A 2,500-nucleotide genomic window follows, 5' to 3' on the forward strand; every position below is an offset into this window, starting at 1 on the left:
AGTGCCACAAGGTCAAATATTATATAAGAGGAGGAAGGCGGCGAGCTGCAGAGTCGTTAGCACGCCGGCGAAATGCTCAGCGATATTTCATATGCCGTTACGTTCTGGGTTCAAATTCCGCCGAGGTCGACTTTGCCTTTCATCCTTTCGGGGTCGATTAATAAGTACCAGTTACGCACTGGGGTCGATAAATCGACTTAATCCGTTTGTCTGTCCATATTTGTCCTCTCTGTGTTTAGCCCCGTGGGTAGTAAAGAAATAGGCATTTCGTCGTCTTTACGTTCTGAGTTCAAATTTCGCCGAGGTCGACTTTGCCTTTTACCATTTCGGGGGTCGATAAATTAAGTACCAGTTGCGTACTGGGGTGATCTAATCGACTGGCCCCTTCCCCAAAAATTCGGACTTGTGCCCTAAAGTAGAAAAGATAGATTATATAAGAGCAGGAGATACGGATGATTTTACATTTCATGCCACTGGAGATGATAAAAACTTTATCGCATTCTAGATGCATGAAATGCAGATGGCAAAGTCAGTCATCGTGGGATATAACCGTTCAGATTTCCCACATTACCAAAGCCCATAACCAACCACCACCAACACCACCATTGGTTCTCTCGCAGCTGTACAGGTTATGTACTTTGGAGACCACGACTTGATGAAATCATCCGCCACCACCAACTTCACGATAACAAACGGGAAAGTAAGGAAAGTATTAGGGCAATATTTCGTATAATAGAATAAATTATTCTACTATGAGATAGAAGAGAGAAGCCTAACGTTTTAAGTAGAACACTTCGTCAGAGGGAGGTGTAATGTTTACTGGTGATGCTGAATAAATAAAATGCTAGCCTACTGTTTTGGTTTATTGACAAAGAGGTCTCCATCAAACTTGTAGAATATCCCGACATACTAAATCTCAATCAAGAAATTCTGCGTTTACAATCCTCAAACACGGTCACTGCCATCAAATGCATTTTGTCGACCAATTGTCTTCACCAGGACATGAAAATAGTTACTAACTACACAAACTTCTCCAGTTACGATCCCACGAGAAATACTTCACGTGATTACTCGACCTACTAAAAGTAGTAGTTTAATTTCCATTTGTTATCCTTTACCGCCTTAAGAAAGGAAATTATATATCTGATAGTATAATACAAGATGCCCTATGTAGAAGAAAATGGGTTAGTCATAGCTGGAAAATGGGTTAGTCTTAGCCTCAGATGAAGGCGCAAAACAGCAACTTTTTTGATTATTCTAACCCAAGAAGTTAGTTGGTTTTAATAGTGTTTCCCAATTAATCGCAAATAGTGAACTCCAGAACTAACATCTATCCTCACCAAACCAACTCCAAACCATTCGACCTATGGATATATGCAACAGTAGCCTCACTTTCAACACCTCAAAGATTATGGAAACACTTTCCTTTGTCAAGCTATCTTTCTCAGTATGGTATCCATAGATCCAAATTTATTGGATATCTTTGTGTTTTTTTTTTGTTTTTTCTTGTTACCTACCAGTAATCTTTCCTCCTTGAGAAATTCAGTGAAGGCTGCCATTGATATCACCAAAGCTGTTTGTTAGTTCCATCATAGAGAAGTTTCTTAAAACGATCCATTCCTTCTCCGTTCCAAGACCTAACAACCGCTCTCCGTTCCAAGACATAACAACGTAGGAGTGGCTTAGGGTTCGGTTATGTCTCATACACTCCAGTTTTACAATAATATCCTTATCACTATCACTTCGAGCCAGTTTTGATTCCTTAAGTGCTCTTCTCAATACTCTAAAACCCTGCGCTGGATATTAACATGGTAAGCACCCCATACGAACATGAGATTAGCTCTCGAGCGAAGTGTGCAAGGCGGTTTCAACGTCATGTTTACTTCAATTTACCTGCAACTATTCTCAAGAAAAATACGAGCTTCGTAAATTTTACTTCTGATAAACTTATGGCAGTTTAGCAATGTAAAAACTGTTCTGTTTTATATGTTTTGATATTTTAGGTTTTGATATTAAAATGATCTAAATAATTAGAAATATGAAAAATTTGTAAAGAAATTTAAAAAGAAACATAATATCACCTACCGGTACTCAATGTCATAGCAACCAGCAAAAAAACCATCACAACATCTGTAAACATAGAGAAATCAAAGCTGCTAGTAGAATTTTCCGAACTACTAGTAGACTTTTCAAACTTGTCGTCTCTGAGAACCGAACTACTGTAAAGCGCACCAATGGTTTCCATGGAGATGCACCGTAAGTTCGTAGATCCTCGGAAAATGCTTGGAAGTGTTGGATCACGTAGTCTTTTACTTCTCATGAAAAGTGAATTCGAACTGGGAGATAAGGTTTTTTTGGCATGCCCTCTGATATGGGACGGATAAAGAATGCTTTTGAAAATGCTTGGATCGGATGAGAGAGTAAACTGATTTTTGTCTAAGGAAACGATCGTTCCGTCACTGAATTTTCTATGATAGCGTGCCGGTGACAAGTTACCGGC

At 39.2% G+C, this 2,500-nt stretch overlaps 1 protein-coding gene across 1 annotated transcript in view; it reads right to left on the reverse strand.

Annotated features, from left to right (window-relative positions):
* Positions 1-2,085: 2,085 nt before the first annotated feature.
* LOC115232058 (monocarboxylate transporter 9-like) overlaps positions 2,086-2,500 on the reverse strand; it is a gene marked incomplete at its 3' end in the record, with an annotated part of 20,081 nt that continues 19,666 nt past the window's right edge. The window contains exon 4 of the mRNA XM_029801934.2: positions 2,086-2,500. This exon is cut by the window's right edge and continues 128 nt beyond it. Coding sequence (XP_029657794.2) covers positions 2,086-2,500 — 415 coding nt within the window.

This window comes from Octopus sinensis, unplaced genomic scaffold (assembly GCF_006345805.1).
Source record: "Octopus sinensis unplaced genomic scaffold, ASM634580v1 Contig19225, whole genome shotgun sequence".
Lineage (NCBI taxonomy): Eukaryota > Metazoa > Mollusca > Cephalopoda > Octopoda > Octopodidae > Octopus > Octopus sinensis.